This window comes from Sphaeramia orbicularis, chromosome 4 (genome assembly GCF_902148855.1).
Source record: "Sphaeramia orbicularis chromosome 4, fSphaOr1.1, whole genome shotgun sequence".
Classification (NCBI taxonomy): Eukaryota; Metazoa; Chordata; class Actinopteri; order Kurtiformes; family Apogonidae; genus Sphaeramia; species Sphaeramia orbicularis.
In genome coordinates, this window is record NC_043960.1 from 56863637 (window position 1) to 56884318 (window position 20682).

The 20682-nt window shown below is 39.4% G+C and overlaps 1 protein-coding gene across 7 annotated transcripts in view; it reads right to left on the reverse strand.

The window, feature by feature from the left end:
* LOC115417985 (arf-GAP with coiled-coil, ANK repeat and PH domain-containing protein 2) overlaps window positions 1-20682 on the reverse strand; it is a 96790-nt gene that overhangs the window by 35608 nt on the left and 40500 nt on the right. For 6 of the 7 annotated variants that reach the window (XR_003935230.1, XM_030132246.1, XM_030132247.1 and 3 more), the window contains 4 exons: window positions 19106-19150; window positions 18928-19023; window positions 10131-10205; window positions 7102-7113 (listed from right to left, as the gene is read on the reverse strand). Coding sequence is in view for 6 of the 7 variants with exons in the window: in XM_030132246.1 (XP_029988106.1) it covers window positions 7102-7113; window positions 10131-10205; window positions 18928-19023; window positions 19106-19150 (228 nt within the window). In the remaining variant the exon portion in view is untranslated. The remainder of the gene's footprint in view (window positions 1-7101; window positions 7114-10130; window positions 10206-18927; window positions 19024-19105; window positions 19151-20682) is intronic. The other variant, XM_030132248.1, reaches the window with a different exon arrangement.

Genomic DNA, 20682 nt, shown 5'->3' on the forward strand with positions numbered 1-20682 from the left:
TCTACAGCAGTATTCTGTGGACAGATGAGACTGAAGTGAAGACGTTGGTCCATAATGTTCAACACCACATACAGTAGGTCAACACTAACACTTCACAAATAACATTTTGGTCTTCATCTGCAGCTACAAGACCTGGACACCTCCATATACCATCTGAAATTATATCATGCACCACAACAATGACCCTGAACACACCAAAAAACCAACAACAGAAAGACTGAGAAACAAAAGAATCAACGTCTTCCACCGACCCAAAGTCCAGACCTAAACTGAACTGAACAGTTCTGACACAACAGACACAGAGAACACACTGGTCTATGAGATTTATAAATGATCTGCCTCAGATTAGATATGTTAAATGTTCCATATTTTAATCAGATTAATTGTTAAACTAATGACCGAAGTGCTGGTTTGCCGCCGTTTTCCAGGCATATGATGGTGTGTTCTAACACATATATGTTGGTTTGTGTCCATTTATCCAATGGATTTATAAATGTTCCACTGATAGAACCTGTACAGTCCATGTATTATCATGTGCAGACAGTGTTTGAAGTAGATCTGGTAATAATATTCCTTTGGACTTAAATCTATTCCATCATTAATTCCAGACTGTATCTGTGAAACTACAACCAACCAGCATTTAGGACTGGATTAGTGTTTATTAGTGACTTACACCTGGTCCAATGGCACTACTGTTATTCTAGAGGCATTTGACTGGTAGACCAGTGACACAGAGAACATAGAGAACATGGAGAACATAGAGAACGTGGAGAACCCAAAGGCCCCAAACTGCACTGAACTGAAACATTATGATGTAAATTTGGCTCAAATTCTTCTACAGTGATGTCAGATGGATAGTCGTACAGAAAAAGGTGATTTGGGTTATGCAAATGTTTGAACCTCCGTTGAACCTCCTCTCCTTCTCTCCTCTCCTCCTCTCCTTCCCTTCTCTCCTCCTCTCCTTTTCTCTCCCTTCCTCTCCTCCTCTCCTCTCCTCTCCTCTTCTCTCCTCCTCTCCTCTTCTCTCCCTTCCTCTCCTCCCCTCCTCTCCTCCCCTCCTCTCCTCTCCTCTCCTCTCCTCTCCTCTCCCCTCCCCTCCTTCTCTCCCCTCCTCCCCTTTCCTCTCCTCTTCTCCCCTCCCCTTTGCCCCCCCCCCCCTTTCTTTTTTGCTGAATTAATAATGAGACTGTAGAATATGTTGTGTGTTTACAACAGAAGTATAACAGAATGCATTCCATAACCTTGGAAGAGCTAAATGTTTGTTAACATGTCTATAAAAGAATAGACTTTAAATAAAAGATGGTGTTTTATGGTTTTAATATGCTTTTTTTTATCTGGAGGACTTGGTTGTCATATTTGACCTTCCTCTGCTCAAACCAACTGTCTCTCTCTATCGTCTAGCTGTTTCTTTGCATGGGTATGATACATCCAACATAAAAAAGACATTATTTTATTCCCTGTAAACCCTGAAAATGTGTTATATTACAAAAAAAACAAAACAAGTCAGATTATGAAGTAAGTGTCCTATAAAGTCTATTCCACCATATCTATTAATAAATTATATATTTCTTTTGATTTCATTGTAAAACAAGGTAACAGATTAGATGAAGTCATTGTGTGTAATCTACCAACACACCTAGGGAAGACCCCCGACAGTTTTGTATTACGTATTACCCAAACAGTTTTGTATTGTGGGTCTGGCCCAGTGGTACCAGACGGACTGTACATTTGTGTTTGCCCTTTCACAAATATTTCTGCTAGACAGACAAATGACAGATCATTTTACAGGGAATAATGAGCACTTTTAGAGTGTGACTGAAAAGCATGTTTTAACGTCATTTTCTGCCTTAAAAATAGTCAAAACCCCTCTGTAACAGATGGGCAGAAAATGAACATCTGTTTTTGACTTAAAGTGTGGTTCCAATCTTCCTCAAACTGTCCAATCATTCCTGTTGGTCCTCTAGGGGGTCTATTCTGCAAAACACTAAACAGTTTGGATTTGTTCTATAAATAAGGACATAAATATAACCAGAGTTTTGTTAAGGGTTCGGGTAATGGATGGACAACGCAGAAGAATTATAAGGTTCAATGGTTTATTCATCATATTTATTAGAATATACCACTGGTTCCAACCTTTTTTTTACTCCTGACCCCATTTTAACATCACACATTTCTGTTGACCCCAGACATTTAAAACAAAGACTTTTTTTTTTTTGCTCAAATTAATTTGTTTTTGATGCTGTAATAGTTTTCTACCCTATGTTTCAAATATGGGTTAATTTTAGACATTTAGTCTATATAATGTATATTATTGTGGACGGAGGCAGAAAAGCCAGGTGTAGATTAATGCACAAAGGGAGAATTTGATTTTCCTTGGTCAGAATATGTACAGTCAGTCCAGCTCGGATTTACAAGGCTGACAATTAATACTGAACAAACAAGAACTCAAACTATGAATTATGAAAGAGCTGCAGCATCTGAAACTGACCACAATGAATATTTGGCAGATAAACAGAACCACAGTGCTGCAGTTTTACACTCACAATTTGGGATTGGCTTTGTCTACTCAACACAGATTTATATAGGGAAGTTTATTTTTAATCAGTTACTAGAAATTTCAGGTGACCCCATTTGAATTCCAGGCGACCCCAAGGTTGAAACACTGGTAAATACATTTCATATATAATATCTACAAAGTCCAGTACCTTAATAAACTAAATGAATACATTGGAACATAAATTTGTGTCAGTTCATTCTATATTTGTATCCACTGTAAAAACAGTACCAAAGGTTTTTAACTGGACCTTCCACCGTGTCCTCAGTCTAACATAGGTTCAATAGAAAAGGATCACAGTTATAAAGGATAAAGAATGAAAACAGACATTTATGATAAATAGAATGACATCTAAGGATTTTGACAACATTTTTTTTTAATATAAAACTTGTGCTGGACACTAGAGGTCATGTACTTTCAGAGTACAGAAGTCTTCCAGAGGTGATTTTCATGTGTTTTTGGCTGTAGACGTTCCCCTTCCCTTGGACAGACCCTGGTGTACAGTGTTCACTGTGTGCATCAGTGCATCCACACCTGACACACACAGGGTCTTTAGTAAAATGGGCAAAAGCTTAAGATCAATCCTTCAACTAATACACACAAACAGGCAAACCCTGATCCAGGAGGAAACACAGATCACATCACATCAGCCAAATGTCAGATGTTTTAGTCCACTCCTAAAAAAAGGGCAACAGGAAGTGAAGATGTTGAACAGTAATGACGTCAAGTGGCTGCTTTAGACCAAGTATCAGCACATCACTTTGGTTATGATTTGGTGCTATATGACTGATTGATTGATTGATTGATACCAAGGTTATTATCATTAACGAAAACTAACGAAATCATGAAAACTAGAATTGTAAAAACATTTTCGTTAACTGAAATAAATAAAAACTATAATTAAGAGAAAAAACTTTAACTATTGTGTGCTTACAAAACTAACTAAAACGTATACAAATTATGGATAAAATTCCCTTCGTTTTCATCTTTGTCAGTGTCAGATTGATATGAAATCAATTTATTTCCCTCAAGCAATTTTAGCTGCTGGCACCATATGATATTTAACAGTCCGTCACTTCTCATCACTTGTCATTTAGAGTCGTCTTCTCGTCCCCACTCTACCTGGAAACACGGAGACTAAATTTGGGAGAAAGCAGCAGAGTCCTGGACAGGATTTACTTGAATATAAGATAAAAGATATGAAAAAATGAAATCTAAACTAAAACTAAGCATTTAGAAAATAACGAAAACTAATTAAAACTAGCAAACCTGCTCTAAAAACTAATTTAAAGTAACTGAATTAGAGAAAAAAAAATTTAAAAACTAAATAAAACTAATCTATAATGAAAAATCCAAAACTATTATAACCTTGATTGGTACTCATTAACTGGTTGGACATAATCTCAGCAGTTGCACCACAGAAATATTTGGAATTTCTTTCCAAATTCTTTTCAAACTTTATGACAAATGTGAATGAAGCCACTCAGACTTTCTGCACCACAGTCTTTCACCACTAAAGCACATGATAAACACACCAGCTCATATATCCACACAACCATAAACACATCCTCCACTGAGACCAGGTCATAAATGCTATACTTCTGCTGTCGTGTGAAAACCTCATGAACAGCATTTCCATTTCTACTGTTTCAACTAGGAGTTCAGATTTTTATTTTTTGCCAGATTTTGCTTCAGAAATCAATTTGCATTTTAAGTTATATTTAAGAACACGTATTAGTCAAATAGTGGAAAGGCCTTGTTCTTCTTTCTTGCTGGAACCTTTTAGGAACATAAGGTTTTCATCTGACCAAACAGAAATCTTCATTAATTATCCAACCAGTTAAAAATGAAGATCAACAGCACGACAAAGCAACAAACCACAGCATCACTGGCATCAAACCACAACTGGAGGTTCAATGGAGCAGACACACACTTCGACAACGAGGCATTAAACTGAAACATGCTGCTTATTCAAGACACACCAATGCGCGTGACAAAGGTGGAAACATGAGGAAACAGGTGATGATGTCATCATCTACACAACTACGGCCATGCCAGTGCAACATCCAGAAAAGGAGAGGAGATTAAAGATGGAAGCAAGTCACACAGGAAGTGAGACGGCAGTCAGTTTGGTGACTGTACGTACGGAGGTGGAACTCCAAGCACAAAAGTAGCGGTAGTCGGGTAAAGATTCAAGCTCCGTCACCTCCTAAAACATCACACACACCAAGAGAACAACACACAGAGAAACACGTCTGGGCCCGTACACACATGGGGTCTGACACTGAAGAGTACAATGGACGGTAGAAGGATGACACCTGTTCAGATACACACCACATGGACTCTACATGTTCAACTCACCAGATACCAAACATAGTGGAAGCGGCTGAAAATCTTCATGTTAGTGTGAAGGAGTGCGTGAACGTTTGGCTGCAGTAAAGTGTTCCAGTCTGAGTGACACACAGTCTTCTACACACACTCACACCTCCTCCTCTACCACGGTTGTGTGTCTGCCTCTGTGCCTATCCAGTGCATGGCGGCCTGCTCTGTGGCTCCGCCTCCTGTGCGCTAAGACCAGGTCACCTGTTTGTGTGTGATGCTGCTGTGGTCTGACTGACAGGTTCCAAGAATGAGGCGCACCGTGAAAAGGAACTTGGACATCAAACATTTATAGGGACATGAGCAGACGGGCCTTCCTCTGCCGCTCCCCTCCATCCTTAGTGTGTGAGACTAAAGCAGATAAATGTCTCAACCAAACTTACCCGTAAGGTTTTTAAAATTAAACACAAATATGACATTTACTGTGAGTGACTGTAGAAGGACAGTCTGGCTTATCCTCACAAAACATGAATTACATATTTGAAAAAGCCTTTTGACTCTGAGACAAAACAGAAGAAGCTTTGAACTGGTGTCAGATAGAACAGAGACCCCCATGGAAGTCTGACCCGGGTCACTTTTCTAGTCTGTAAAACTGACCCATTTTGACCCCCAATATGAATTTGTACTGTATGTTAATACAAATGTTCTAATACATTTCTATATCATAATAAGATTAAGTAATGTATAGAATTTGAAATTTTCACCAGAAAATACTGAATTAATTAATTCATAGACATTGAAGTAAAATAATCTGTTCATTTTATAGTTGATGGATATCACAGACATGAAATGTACCAGAAATTATGAAAAAAAATGTGCAAAAAGTAGGTTTTATGTATTTATTTTCTAATATATATTTATATCAATTTAACAATATTTGTAACAAAAACTCTAACAGTGAATGGATGTAAATAGATCACAGTAAAGGTTATGGGATTGGAATCAATAACAGTATTCGGAGTCAATAACAGTATTTGGAATCACTAACAGGTGTTAATCACAGATTTATAATATCATGTACTTGTACATTTGTACAAATGTAGGATTAGAAATAAAGTTTGGTGCTTTACACAACATGACTCTTCCAAGTGTGTGTGTGTGGGGGGGGTGTCACTCTTCCATGGGGGTGACTTTCTTTGACACTGGTGTCTCTTGTCTGTTTTTTAGCCCACTGTGACAGTGTGTCATGTCCACTACCTGCTGAATAATCCCACACTCACAGAGGCAGCACACCAAACGTAACCAAATGACCTTTAACCTTCATGAAGAGGAAAACTGCACCAATATAATGACACAAACACAAATGAACAATATGCAAAAAAAGGAGCCAAGTGTCTGCTAGAGTGGAGGTTTTACCCAGACCAATAAAAAAGACTGTTCAAGCTATAATTTACATTTCATTAATTACACAACATGTGATTTTTAAAGCTGACTTTGGGCTTAGAATCAGGTATAAACAACTCAGTCAGTGACAGGAACATCAGCTTTAATGAACAGATGTTAAATACTAGAGCTTTAAAGGCCAGAGCAGTCCCAGTCCAGTCTGTTCTACCAGTGTTCCTGCAGACTACTGAGTACACTGTTAGACTGACTTCACACACTGCACTGATCAGCATTCTAATCAGACCTCTAATACCAAACACAAACCACCTGAATGGAACACCACGAGGATGCAGGAATAGTACTATCCAAAGTTAGCATCAGTTTCATTCATTTTCCATCCTCTGCTGAACTGGACTGTTCTAAACCACAGTTTGGATTTATGTTTCAGAATTCTCTTCATTTTGTTTGTGGTGTGCATAGTTGACTTTAACCCCATCAGTAATTCACACACAGTGAACAGCCTTGCGTTGTCCTTCAACATTTGGCTTTAGGGTTTTACGTTAAATCCAACCAGGCTATATGGGATATGCACAGATGTACAACAGTATAATAATAATAATAATAATAATAATAATAATAATAATAATAATAATGATAATAATAATAATAATGGCAGTAATGTCGTACCAGCCTCAATGACAGGGATGTGGTTTTAAAATGGTATCACAGTTTAATCTTGTCATGAGTTTGTCACAAATGAAACGGCCTATAGTGGTGGAGGCAGACAGTGTCCATCCTACCATGCAGACAAGGACAAGGACATGAAAGTGAGACAGACGACTTACCTGCAGAGCAGCCTGGAATGAGCAGAAGAGCAGAAGGAAGAAAAGTGGAGAAGGGGACAAAGAAAGACAGTGGATTAGGAGCACTGGTGGAAAAACAGTCAGAAGAAAAGAAGAAAATAGCATCGACATAAATGGGGGGTGGGGGGGTGGAAGTGTGGACAAAGACACAGTTAGTCCACAGAGCATCAGTGTCCAACCAAGAGACAGGAAAGACACTGTGAGAAAGGACAAAATAGGACCAAGGCTCCTGTAGTCCAACAGCATATTTAAAGACATTAACTGGCATTCATTTGACCTTTCAAGGTCACTCAAGGTCAAAGGTCATGGCACCAAATGAAAGCCCATATGTGACTTCCTACCTGTTATCAACAGTAATTATATCAATATCTTCAACTGTTTTCAACTTATAGCACTTTGAAATGTGTCCCATTATAAACCAAATGGGGATTTTTAACATTTCAAAACTTCATAAAAAAATTTCAAAAATCAGTATTTCTTAATTCTTTGAGCAAACTTGGTAGACCTTACTCCAAAGAACCTCTGCTATGAATTTCAATAGATTGTGGCTGATGGATTTGGAGAAGATTTTAGAACAAATGTTTATGGATGACGGACGCCAACTGACCCAATAGTCCATCAGACCTTCAGGTCATTGGACTGAAGAGGAAGATATGGAAACATTCAAAAGAAAGAAGAAAACAGACAAATGCATCCTTATGTGTTGTTTCAAAAAGTGTGACTTTGTGGTGACATCTGAGGTGGAGATGGGAGGACGCTGAAACCCAAGCCTGTTTGTTTGTAAATGTGTTTCCGTCGGATGTGAATAATGCATGGGTGTGTGTTTGAGATCATCCTGAGGGATCTGTTTACACATGGACACAGGCCCCACCTCCATCCAGTCACACAGAAAAGGACAGGACACAGAAAGGGACAGGACACAGAAAAGGACAGGACACAGAAAGGGACAGGACACAGAAAAGGACAGGACACAGAAAGGGACAGGACACAGAAAAGGACAGGACACAGAAAGGGACAGGACACAGAAAAGGACAGGACACAGGACACAGAAAAGGACAGGACAGGACTCTAAAGGGCTCCTTTCATACACCTGAACTACTGCTGATCTTATTACTGAGTTTGATGGATTATTGATTAATTCAGTGGTACTGAGTTATGTCCCATAGATTCAATTAAAAGGCAGTTACAGACCACCTGAACCCCTGTGGTCCAGGATTTGAAGGAACACTGGTCTGTGGTCCAGAATTTGAACGAACACTGGTCTGTGGTCCAGGGTTAGAGGGTTAGTCCCGGAGGGTTAGTCCAGGAGGGTTAGTCCAGGATGGTTAGTCCAGGAGGGTTAGTCCAGGAGGGTTAGTCCAACAATCTAAACCAGTGTTTTTCAACCTTGGGGTCGGGACCCCACATGAGGTCGTCTGGAATTCAGATGAGGTCACCTGAAATTTCTAGTAATTAAAATAAAAAAAATAAATAAATAAAACCTTACTAATAAAAATCTGTGTTTAGTTGACAGAGCCAATCCCAATCCATAGCAGACAAACTGAGTCTGAGGGTGTATTCACACCTGAAAAGTCCTTTAGTCCGCTTGTTTGATTCGGATCAAACGTGGACTTTATTTTTTCATTTGGGTCGGATCGTATTCTCATTGCACATTTTGCTAGTGGACCAAAATGCATAAACAGAGCCACGCATGTGACGAACTGCGCTGGCATTAGACAGCAAAGTCGGGGGTGGGGTGAATCAGAGACGGCAGGTGTTGATGAAAACAAATCTGGAGGTCCTACATATAGTTATCATTTCCGGAATATGTATTCTGTTTTTACAGACACAAATTTACGAAGACAATGTTAACTGTCAAGAACAGCTCATTTGGAGCCAGTTTCATAATATGGGTATCTGACCAAATGTCAATAAGACATTCAATCTCCTCATTGCTCCACATCCGTCCACGGCTCATGGTTGCTGCTGTTAGCTCTGACCACCCGTGAACCTCAGCTACTTCCAGCCACTACAGTGGCTCGTCAAGCACAAAAAGAGACAAGATTCCTTGGTTTGTTTCAGCTCAAGGCTGATTGTATTCACACTGGAAGTGAACCGACCCAGACTCCATTTGGAAGCAAACCACCTAGCAGAGACCACCTAGAAGAGGTGGTCTCGGTCCGCTTGTTTGATTTGAATCAGAGTTCGCATGTTTGTATTCACACCTAAAAACAAGTCTGGACTTTCCGGGGAAACGAACTCTGGTCCGTTTTAAACGGACCAAACTAAGTAGGTCTGAATACACCCTGAAACTGAAGCACTGTGGTACTGTTTATCTGTCAAATGTTCACTGTGGTCGGTTTCAGATGCTGCAGCTCTTTCATTTCGTGAAATGTGTGATGTTAAAATACAATCAGGAGACAAAAAAGGTTGGAACCACTGATCTAAAGATTTTAACAACAAAGAGTCTGTAAATGTACTTAAGAATGTAAAGTTTGAAATATTAATAAACACATTTGTTCAAAAACAAATATTATTAGCAATGACCATGTGTTCTTTGAACTGCTCAGCTTTCTGAACGTATGCACTGTTGAAAACCTACGGAAAACCACCTTCAAAAACCAGTGGTCTAGAGTTTGGACCAGAGGATGAAACAGAGTTTGGACCAGAGTTTAAACCAGAGGTTGGACCAGAGTTTAGACCACAGTTTGGGCCAGAGGTTGGACCAGAGTTTAGACCACAGTTTGGGCCAGAGGTTGGACCAGAGTTTAGACCACAGTTTGGGCCAGAGGTTGGACTAGAGTTTGAGTGCAATGAGAAATGCTTTTTGATTAGACAAAAGAAGAGTTCACAGAACATGTGGTTTATTCCAAAGGTCATTCCAATGACTAAACCAGCTCCTTGAACTTTATGCTTTGATTTCAGGTTTTTCTTGAATGTTTCCACAGATTTCTTTCCTGTGTGTGAGCACTAAAGTGTAAAGGTGAGACTTTCCTGGAAGCTGAGCCCAAACGGTGCATGAGTGTGTGTACCTTCTGCTGAATAGTGGAGTGTTTCTGCTCCATGTCCCTCTTCTCTTTGGCAGCGTCCACCACCAGCTGGTCCAACTGGAAGAGACAGAAGTTCTTATTAGTCCTGTTCAGTAAAGCACCTGGACACTTCAGCACAAACACACCTTCATCTACTTATGTAGGCCAAAATACTAAAAGCATTAGGATGTGCAAATATAATTACACAGACAACAGATAAACTACTATTATGATTAGGGGTGTGGTGGTTCTGTATCTGTCCCAGACCTTCACAGTCCAAGTGTCACATTGGGGACATGGTATGGACATAATAAATAAGACACTACTACAGTATTCACACTGATCCTCTGCAGTGTTACAGTACGGGGAAGGGCAGCAGGAAATGACCACTGCAGCAGGAGTCAGTACCACTGGACACACAAAAGCACTATGGACTATGGGAAATGTACCCCCCCATGTTCTGTTCAGGAGTGTCTGTGTTTAAACTCAATGACTGATCTGTTTAATACATGTATGAATAGGTCTGAGAAAGTACTGTCACAAGACACATGGTACAACTGACACAAAGAACTTTTGAGGTAAAAATACTTAAATTCCTGCTGCGTGACACAGGGACTGAAAATGAACATCATTTTATTGACTTTATTCAAATGTCCAAAACATGCAGTTCTCATCATAAACAGATCCTAAATGAAACATAGGGCTTTAGCTCTGATGATAAACTACAACTGGGATCAATATCGGATCAAAATGTGGAAATGATCAGTTTGGATGAACACAAATCTGTTGGAACACAGGGACAGGTGGGAACAGGGGGACAGGTGGGAACTGGGACAGGGGGACAGCAGGTTGGACCTTTGTTCAGTATCACAATAACAGACTGACTGGAACTAAAAAACTACAAATATGATCCTAAACTTTTATTCAACAGACTTATTACAACTGAAATGATATATACAGATAATAGCAGAGAATATTGGACTAATAATTGGATTGGACAGAACCTTTGAATATTCATGTACTGTTGCCAAACATCTGAATTCCTTACTTCATTTCATTGGTCAACTGCACGACTGTGTTCAGAAGAAAGGATAAGCACCTAAGGTGCTTAGATTTGGGGGGTTTTCTGCATTTTATTCTATTGTACTGTGAACTGTGACTCAAAAAACAAGGTACGTATCAAAGTGTGACTGTTGTGTACTTTTACACCCCTAATGATGACAATATAATTAGTGCAGGGTTAATTAGACTTCTGTTTAGACTGCACATAAAAACATTTCTGCATGCTTCAGTGTTTTTCATTTTCCTTTTTTTTTTTTTTTAATTAACTAAATAAACCTTTTTTCCACAGGCTGTACCAGAAGCACATGTTAGCCTCATGGCATAACTGCCTAAGTCTTTTTTTTTTCAGGTCAGTGATTCAAAATGAAGCAGCAGTGTTGGGATAGTTCAGTTACACAGATATCAGCAGTTATGAGGCTAACAATCCAGCTTTTTTCTGAACTAAATGTACTACATTATGAAGGGTTCATCGTATGTGAAATACAATAGTGGATCTTTGATTGTTCTCAACTATCACAAGTCGAGGAAAACAAAGGTTCTTTTGACTGAAGGAGGAGACACTGATCTAAAAACAGACTTCCATGAAGAGCTGAAGGTCACTGGGTGCTGCTGAACCTGTGTCAGATGACCATAAAACACTTCTAAGTTCTATCTTCTGTCTGGTTTGTTGCTTTAATGTGACCTATATTAGCATGTCACACCTCGAACACAGAAAGATCAATATCTGATAATAGGGCGAAGGGACAGAGGACACGAAGAGTACGGAAGGAAAAAGCACATCAAAGTTTACTCAGCAATTTAAGAGTTTGGAGAGTGGAACCTTTTCTATTAAAAAATACATGTTTTATATATAAAACCTTGTTTATTTCAAACTTTTTCAATAAACATATTCGGTGTAAGGAACAGAGGTGATCTGAATCCCAGGTTCCCACGTCATGGACAGAGTTGGCAGAGCCACGCTTTAGTGGAGCTATTTTTAAATGAAAGGAAGGAAAACAGAGGATCTGACATGAATCATGTTCTGATTCATTCAAGTCATTCTAAATGGAACTGCAGAAAAAAGGACGAATAAAGTTAACCCCAAATATGACCTCCACAGCCCATTTATAATAATAATAATAATAATAATAATAATAATAATAGTTCCTTCCATAGTAGTTGATTATCAGTTCCTGAACACAGACTGTTTGAAAGTCTTCTTATTCACCAGTTCTAGCTCCTACAGGTTCCACCATAGTTTGAATTTGGACACAGAACCAATATTTGCATCTTTAAGTCATGTTCTCAGACCTGCTGACAGCTCCTCCACACCTCCCTGCACAGCCTCTCCACCTTCTTCAGCTTCATGGTGGACAGAAGAACAGAAATAGTCCCAGTGTTGTGGTGTCAGCAGGGGTCCGAGCGTCCCCTCCTTTCAGCCAAGCAGACGTCCTGTCCACACTGAACACTGTCCCTTCATTTGACCGTCCACTTGAAGCCCGTCTCTTCTCCTCCCTCTTCAGGACCCTCTGGGTAAAACCATCTCTTTTGAAGTTCCCGTGCTGTTTCCAAATACACCGACCTCCATCATGAGTGGTGGAGTCACAGCCTTAACGTCTGCTTCAGTCCTCTTTTACTTTGAATAAAGACCAGTTCAACTCTCAGACGTTCCTGGAACTGTTCTGAAGGCACATGCAGTCTTTCCCAGGACTCTTCAGTTCTTTGAATCACGGTCATCTGGTTCCAACTATCAGATCATCAGGGTTAGAAACCACACGGGTCCATTCCACTTCAGTTCACACCACCACTTTCCACACTCTGCTGTACAAAATTAGATCTGTTTCCTCTTTGTCACAGAGCTTTTGTTCCTTTTTTTTGTCATTTTTGGGTTGATTTAAAAGTAGAAAACATGTTTACAGCCGTGCTCCTCAGAAGAGCCTGTCCACTCTTTCCAGTCCAGATCCTCCGACCGTCCCTCCTTGGCTGCAGTCCTGTCTTATAAAATCTGTGGGCCTCTAATCAGCTGTTCTGCTGCTCTGGCCTCTCAACCACCACTTCATATTCCACAGGTCTGAGTGTCATTCTTGGGTTTGTCCTCCTCTGCTAACTACAACCACTGTGAATGTGAGTGTGGGAAATCCAACCCTGTTCAGTCCTGTGGTCCTCCTCTTCCTCATTCCTGCACAGCTTTAATCTGATAACCGTCTACAGCCACACTCAAACCATCCGCTGTTTATCAGAAGAGCAGAACCACACAGAGACAGCGGTAAACACACACACACACACACACAGGGGTGGTCATGTGGAGGTGAGGGCAGAAGGTCAAAGGTTACACCGGGATCTCTTGTGTTCACTGCAGCAGGATGGAAATGAATCCCAATCTGAGTGGTTTCAAATAATGACCGAACTAAGGAATGGTGAGTACAAATGTCTAACTGTGTCACAACTGCACAATCACTGACTTCTAATGTAGACCAGGGGTGTCAAACTCATTTTAGTTCAGGGGCCACATTCATCTAAATTTGATCTGAAGTGGGCCAAACCAGTAAAATAATAACATAATAATATAGAAATAATGTCAACTCCAAACTTTTCTCTATGTTTTAGAGTGAAAAAAGTAAAGTTACATTATGAAAAGGTTTACATTTACAAACTATCCTTTCAAAAAATGTGAATGACATGAAAAAACTGAAAAAAATAAGTGTAATTTTAAAAATATTATGCCTCTGTTTATCATTTCTACATGTACATTAAAACTTACAGATCATAGTGGATCTACAAACAGAAAACTTTTAATAACAGGCAGAATCTTGTTAAAATTGCACTTCTCTTAAGACATTTCAGGTTGTTCATATTTGTTCAGGTGATTCACATTTTTTCGCGAAATTATACTTTGTTTTAGTGTAAATACATGAAAATATTTACATTAACAGAGAGAAAAATGTGGAGTTGACATTATTTATATGTTATTATGATAGTATTTTACTGGTCCTGCCCACTTGAGATTGAATTGTTCTGAATGTGGAACTTGAACTAAAAGGATTGTTAATATCTTAGTGTAATTTTTACATTTAACAAATTCATCCCGAGGGCTGGATTTGGCCCTCGGGCTGCATGTTTGACACCTGTGATCTAGACCTTGTTGATAAAAACAGTGGAGTAAATGCCTGTTTATAAAACACACTATTGAATTCACAGAGTGGAACTGAATGCTTTGTGAGTTCAGTGTTTTTCTCTGTATGCTGGTATATCTTAATTTAATTCAGTTTTATTTGTTCAGCCCCATATCACAACCAGGTTTCCTCACAGGGCTTTACAAAATTAGTTGGATATGAAAACAAAGTCAAATAAACAGCCACAGAAGGAAATGAATGAATGTCCTGAGCGTCTCCCATCCTTAGACCCTCCTTCTGGACAAAGAAAAACTCCAAAAACCCAGTGGGAAAAGACAAATCTGAGGGAGAACCGCAGTGAAGGACAGATCCACTCCATGGACGGACAGACTGTAGATGAACCAGGACATTTTGGACCACAGATGTCAAACTCATCATCTTCCAGGTTCCACATTCAGCCCAGTATGATCTCCAGTGGGCTGGACCAGTAAAATAATAACATAATGGCCTGTAAATAATGACAATTCAAAATTTTTCTCTAGGTTTTAGTGCAAAAAATAACAATAAATGATGAAAATATTTACCTTTACAAACTATCCAAACAAAAACAGTTGTAAATAACCTGAAAAAACTGAAATTACTTAAGAAAAATAAGGGCAATTTAAACAATATTCTGCTTCATTTCTACATGTGCATCACAGATTGGATCTACAAAGGCACCAAACATTTAGTAACAGGCAGAATATTGGTCAAATTAACTGAATTTATTTCAGACATTTCGAGTTGTTCATATTTGTTCAGGTTAGTCACATTTTTTATGTTAAAAGGATAGTTTGTAAATGTAAATATGTTCATAATTAAATGGGCTTTTTGCACTCAAACAAAGAGAAAAATTTGGTGTGGTCATTATTTACAGGCAAAATACAATATAATTTATTTCACATCAAATCAAGAAGAAAATTTGGAGTCATTCTTTAAAGGTTATTATGTTATTATTTTACATCAGATCACTGTTGTGGTCTGCCTGTTCATATCTTCAGTGTAATATTTATAAATTCAACCTTTGGGCCGGATTGGAACCTTTGGTGGGCCAGTGTTGGCCCTGGGCTGCATGTTTGACACCCCTGTCTTAGATGTTATAAAATTAAAATATATATTTATTATTGCTTAAGTTTTCCTTACATTATTTATTGTAATACTGTTTGGGTGGCAACCTGTCCCACTTACCCCAATAAGATTTTCCTAATTCAAAAGACATTTTTAAGAATGATCAGCTTTTCTAAGATACTCCACTCATCTGCTCCTCTTTTAAAAAAAATTCAAACTTCTCTCAGTTTTTGATGTGAATATTTACTAGACCTGTGTTTCTTGTCCAAATATAGTCACTTAACTCATGTCCTTCCTAAAGTGTTCCAGAATTTTTTTATGTTGTCTTCTGTTATTCATAACTGTCCTACGCCATAATCAAGTAAATGCTATCTTCCGTATTGCTGAACTTCTGTCAGTCAGTATTCTGTAAAATATTGTGGACCACATTTTTGGAATAATCTATGACCTGAACTTAAATCAACATCTTGTTTATCATTATTGAAAAAGCATCTGAAAAGGACTCTAAGTTACAAAAAAATGTAAGGCTGTATATCATTTGATTTGCATTTCTATTGTTTTTACTTTAGATTATTATTTCAGTTATATCATATTTTTAATTCTTTTTTTTTTCTGTGTATTGTTAATTTCCGGGGAAGTATTTACATAAGCATTTTTTGGCTTCTATCCTCTCCTGCACAATGGTGTTACTTGCATGAAAATTTTTGTTTTTTTTTGTTTTTTCTCTTGCTGTTTATTATGTGCAAATAAATTAAATTATATATATATACACAGACACACACACACACACATTGACGTAATGACTGCAGGACATCACTTGGATTCAAAACTAATTGTGATGAAAACGTGTTGTTGCTGTAATGTCTGACAGTCGTACGGAGCTGACTTCTAAAAGGATGGCCCTTCAAACGACTGACCGCTCACATGGTCTCCACCTCCTTTACAAAGCCAAGGTCCACTATCTAAAACATTTAAGGCACACATTTATATCAACTCACTGAAGAGAACATAAACATGAACTATGTGACTTGTTCTAGTGTTTGTAACTGATTACAAGTAGATTTCTTTAGCAGGTTTTGAGTTGAACCTTCTTAGGTGTCGTTTATTATTACCTCTCAAACCTCCACATCCTGTTTGGCCAATTATTGATGATTCATGTCCAAAAAACTGATGTCCAACTACAGTGCCCCCATGTGGATGACTGATAATACTGATAGAAGCTGAAATCCATAGGGTTCTTCTACTAGGGGTCCACTATGGTGGTTTTCAAGGAGAAGAAATCCAAACACATCTGTCCGAGTTATCGACAAAACACCAAGGAGAACTGACAGCAGCGGCGGATCCAGCGGTGGCGGCAGTCGCACTAATACCATTGTACCCACAAAGCTTTAGGAGACATAATAAGCAAAACCCCAGAATTCCACTGCAGTTTCCAGACACTGATCTCATAAAATTGCGTTGTATGTCACACCAGTTCGCATGGCATTTGGCGTGTGATACCTACGCATTTTCATCCATGTGTTATTCGACTGTGGCTCAGTTGGCAGAGCCACCCACCCTTTGGTCCAGTGACCAAAGGGTGGGTGGTTCCAATCCTGGCTCCGACTGTCCACATGTCGAAGTGCCCTTGGGCAAGACACTGAACCCTGAACTGTTCCCAGTAGGTCTGGCAGTGCCTTGCCTGGCAGCAGCGGCCCACTGGTGTATGAGTGTGTGTGTGTGTGTGAACGGGTGAATGTGAGGCTTTGGACAGGGCTTTGGAACCATGAAGGTGGAGAAAATAGGCTATACAAGTTCAGTCCATTTACCATTTATTCAACACCATTTGCCTGTGTGTCAATTTATGGCAAGATCCACTATCCCCTAACTCTAACCCTAAACCTTAACTCTAACCCTCAGGACGTGGTATTTGACGCAGCATGAACATACACACAGAAAGCTTCTAATGCGTACAGATAACAGGCCAATTAACACCAAGTAAAAGTGGCGTAGATTTACAGAAGTCATGATATCATGTTGGTCTCCAGATCTGAACCCTGAGAAGCAAACAGGTGGACTCCACCAAACCAGTCCATCTGGGACGAAGAACTGTGACGTTTGTCACATTTAAATGATGTAAAGGTCAGATAAATGCGACCTGGACATTCAGATTGAAGAAAATATCAGATAGGTATCAGATTTAGGACCACATATGAAAGTGGTCCAGGTCAGATTTAGGACCGCATATGAAGGTGGACCGGGTCGGATTTAGGACCACATATGAAAGTGGTCTGGGTTGGATTTAGGACCACATATGAAAGTGGTCCGAGGCAGATTTAGGACCACATATGAAAGTGGTCTAGGGCAGATTTAGGACCACATATGAAAGTGGACCGGGTCGGATTTAGGACCACATATGAAAGTGGTCTGGGTTGGATTTAGGACCACATATGAAAGTGGTCCGAGGCAGATTTAGGACCACATATGAAAGTGGTCTAGGGCAGATTTAGGACCACATATGAAAGTGGTCTAGGGCAGATTTAGGACCACATATGAAAGTGGTCCAGGTCGGATTTAGGATCACATATGAAAGTGGCCTGGGTCAGATTCAGGACCACATATGAAAGTGGTCTGGGTCAGATTTAGGACCATATATGAAAGTGGTCAGGGCCAGATTTAGGACCACAGTGGTCAGGGGCAGATTTAGGACCACAAATGAAAGTGGTCCGGGTCAGATTCAGGACCACATATGAAAGTGGTCCGGGTCAGATTTAGGACCACATGTTAAAGTGGTCCGAGGCAAATTTAGGACCACATATGAAAGTGGTCTAGGGCAGATTTAGGACCACATATGAAAGTGGTCCGGGTCCGATTTAGGACCACAGTGGTCAGGGGCAGATTTAGGACCACATGTGAAAGTGGTCCAGGTCAGATTCAGGACCACATATGAAAGTGGTCAGGGGCAGATTTAGGACCACATGTGAAAGTGGTCTGGGTCAGATTAGTGCTGTTCAGACTGTCTTTAACAGATCACATACAGGTCACATATGGACAAAAGAAATCTGATTTGGGACACATTTGTCTGCAGTCTGAACTGAGCCTTAGTGTCCTCATGATACTATTCATTCATTCATTCATTATATGAACCTGCTTTATCCTCACTAGGGTCATGGGGGTGGAGCCTATCCCAGCTCCTTATGGGTGAAGGTGGGGTTCACCCTGGACATGTGACCAGTTCATCACAGGACTGAACATATAGAGACACACAACCACTGTCACAATTACATTTATGGGTGATTTAGATGAACCCATGAACCTATCAGTGCATGTGTTTGGATGGTGGGAGGAGCCAGAGTACCTGGAGGGAACCCACACATACACAGGGAGAACATGCAAACTCCACACAGAAAAGTCCCACCCCCATGGACTGGTGTTGGAATGGAACCCAGGACCTTCTGTCTGTGAGACACCAGTGCTATCCACTGCACCGTCGTGTCACCCTCTCACTGCACTATTGGGTCTGTGAGTGTCTGTGTGACCATAGGTGAGTCATCCTGTACCTGTCCTCCCAGCTGTTTCATCAGAGGTTGGAGCTCACTGAAGAGATCATAGCCTTGGTGGAAGAATGTCAAGTGGGCGTACATAAAAGACAGCATCTGTAAGGAAGAAAATAGGGATTATTACCAGTCAAAAACACTGTATGGCTTATCTGATGGAGGTCCAGCTAACAAACATTACCGATTTTAGAATTTCTGATCTTCTCTTGGATTGCAGCACATTTATCTGTTAAACACACAAACAAAACACAAACATCAGTTTTTCAACTCATCAAAAAACATAAACCGATAGCATATAAAAAGGAAAGAAAGCAGCAACATGGAAAGAAAAAGGAATGAAAAGAAATAGAAAATCTGCTGATCATGAAACCAAAAAAGGAAAATACAGAAAGTGTGAAATAAGTAGCATGCAAGTTAAATAATAATCACCCCTGGTATGATTACACAACAGTACCTAGAACTGACACCAGTGGGCGCTGTGTATCACACATTTGACAGGTGGTAAAAAACATACTTTACTGTATTAAAGTTTAACTGAAACATTTCTTTTTACGGCTGTTCATATTACAGCAAAGTATGAACAGCAGTAAAAACAAATGTTTCAGTGGTAAAAACGCTCTCTAAACCACAGTGGTGGTATTTATTCAGTGTGACCTTTGACCTCAACATGTGTTTAATCCTTTTGTTCACTTTCTGATGTTTGATTCCAGGTTTCATTCAACACGTCAGATGTTTCTAATGGTTTTTGCTCCTTCTGGTCATGGGGTCAGAGGTCACACTAAATACTGACTTTAACCTTTAACCCATTTAGTTCTGTTTTTTAAGACTGCACAGATTTACAAAATGTTCTTGTTGTATCTGAAGAAAAGAGACTGAGAAATAAATATGCATGTTCATTTGAACATTGCAAAAACAACTAAAACTAGAAGCACTCGGAGAGCACAGACCTCCGCCAAGGCTGATCAGTGGCCTCCCCTGTGGGCCCCCCCACCCCCAATCACCACCAAAATTTAATCATTTCTTCCTTATCCCATTTCCAACAAACCCTGAAAATTTCATCCAAATCTGTCAATAACTTTTTGAGTTATGTTGCACACTAACAGACAAACAAACAAACAAACAAACAAACAAACAAACAAACCCTGGCAAAAACATAACCTCCTTGGCGGAGGTAATAAAGGACGAACTAAACTTTAAACAGTACTTTACATGAGTGTTTATGAAACTGGTCCTAAAACAGGACAGAGGGTTAAACATTCAACCCAGACAGAGACTAATGTTAGGAAGCAGGTTTGGAAGAACTTTGGGTCTATTTAAAAACATATATATTCACTGAGATAAAAGAGAAAGTATTTATCAGATAAAACACATTTTTATTTTCCACTCATACATAAATCCACATGTAACACAGATACCAGGTTTCTATAATGAACTCCTCCGTCTTTTTTTTTTTTTCAGTCCCCACACTATTACATAAGGTAAATCCATAGACAACTCAGTGATATCAGAGTTTTCCCTGAAATTAGGACTAGTCAGTATCCCAACAGTGCACCGATGATTCTACAGCAATGATTACCCTGACGGAACCAAGGAAAAGGACACGGAAATTTACACACTACTATTTTATTGAATATTTTTTTATTCTCTCACAGGTGCATTTTGTGAATCGAAGTAAATATTCAAGGCAGAGTGTTTCACAAAAATGACCGCTGTTGTAAAATCACTGTTCATTTATTAGTGTTTAAATGTTCCGGTTTT